This window comes from Gopherus evgoodei, chromosome 21 (assembly GCF_007399415.2).
Source record: "Gopherus evgoodei ecotype Sinaloan lineage chromosome 21, rGopEvg1_v1.p, whole genome shotgun sequence".
Lineage (NCBI taxonomy): Eukaryota > Metazoa > Chordata > Testudines > Testudinidae > Gopherus > Gopherus evgoodei.
In genome coordinates, this window is record NC_044342.1 from 10,173,364 (window position 1) to 10,175,121 (window position 1,758).

At 44.9% G+C, this 1,758-nt stretch overlaps 1 protein-coding gene across 1 annotated transcript; it reads left to right on the forward strand.

Annotated features, from left to right (window-relative positions):
• Positions 1 to 416: 416 nt before the first annotated feature.
• On the forward strand, positions 417 to 1,385 carry LOC115638025 (olfactory receptor 2AP1-like). Its single transcript, XM_030539624.1, has one exon. The coding sequence runs from the start codon at positions 417 to 419 to the stop codon at positions 1,383 to 1,385; it is 969 nt and encodes a 322-aa protein (XP_030395484.1).
• Positions 1,386 to 1,758: the final 373 nt, after the last annotated feature.

The window sequence follows — 1,758 nt, forward strand, 5'->3', positions numbered from 1 at the left end:
CAGGTCCTCATTTGGGGATCTGTCCCACTGCCACAAAAGGAGCTATCTTGAGTCACAACAGCTGAAGGTCTGGCTCAGTGTGTGTCCCAATGAGGTGTCAAGTGGTGATAGATGAACTAAGGGAGAATTTATTCCACATCATAATTTATGGCATAAACTGATCTCTTGTGAGGGGGCCAGGCACAGGCACATCAGTTGCTGCAGACGTCCATGAATTCTGTGACAAACACAGTGCCTCTGTTCTCAAACTCAGACTACTGACACATAGCTCTGACATCTACATTTAGCTTTTAAATTTCAGCCAGTGACCAGGAGAGTTTATGAATATTTATGGAATTAACTCTTGAGAATTGATTAACTCTTAACTCTGTGTTCTTCTGATTCAATTGCAGTGTTCTTGTTCCTGGACTCAACCCATGGCAGGCTCACACTGGAGAAATCAAACAGCTGTCACAGAATTCATCCTCCTGGGTTTTGGGGATCTCCCTGACCTGCAAAATCTTCTCTTCCTGATGTTCTTAGTGACCTACATTGCAACTGTAGTTGGGAACACTCTCATCGTGGTGCTCATTGTGGCTGATCATCACCTTCACACCCCCATGTACTTCTTCCTGGGGCACTTGTCCTGCTTGGAGACCTGCTACACTTCCACCCTTCTGCCCAGATTGCTGGCCAGTCTCTTGACTGGGGACAGAACCATCTCAGTCAGTGGCTGTTTCACACAAATGTATTTCTCTGGTTCCTTGGCAGCTACTGAATGCTATCTCCTAGCAGCTATGTCTTATGATCGGTATTTAGCTATATGTAAACCCCTGCACTATTCAGTTCTTATGAACACCAAGTTTTGCCTACAGTTGGCTGCTGGGTCATGGTTCAATGGTTTTTTGGCAATTACCATCTTTGTTCTATTCATATCACAGCTAATATTCTGTGGGCCAAATCAAATCAACCATTTCTATTGTGATCCCATTCCACTGATGGAACTGTCGTGCAGTGACACACACCTGATGTTATTGTTCAATTTCATTTTAGTTTCTATATTCACCCTGCCACCATTCCTACTAACCCTGACATCCTATGTGTGTATTGTTGCCAGCATCCTGAGAATTCCTTCCACCACCAAAAGGCAAAAGGCCTTTTCCACCTGCTCATCTCACCTCACAGTGGTGACAATTTTCTATGGAACCCCAATGATTGTCTACATGCTACCGAAACGTAACACACTGAGAGACCTGAACAAAGTGCTCTCTCTTTGCTTCACAGTCCTGACTCCCCTAGTTAACCCTCTCATCTACAGCCTGAGAAACAGAGAGGTCAAGGAAGACTTGCGCAAAGCAGTCAGTAAATGCAGCTTTCAAGAAAACCATGCACAGACTCTGAGATAATAACTTAACCTGAGGTTTTCAGTGCTGCTTGGGTGATTTAAGCAATCAGTCCCCATAAAAATTAAGTTGAAAACTCTCAGTGAAAATCTCAGCAGTCAGTGCTGTCCAGCTCGGTGGACGGACCAATGTAGGTGATGGCCATAACCATGAATCATAGAATATCAGAGCTGGAAGGGCCCTCAGGAGGTCATCTAGTCCAACCCCCTGCTCAAAGCATGACCAATCTCCAACTAAATCATCCCAGCCAGGGCTTTGTCAAGCCAGGCCTTAAAAACCTCTAAGAAAGGAGATTCACCAACCTCCCTAGGTAACCCATTCCAGTGGTCCATGGTCCCCTTACTGAGTTTTTTAACTGGGAACCAAGAAAAGTGGA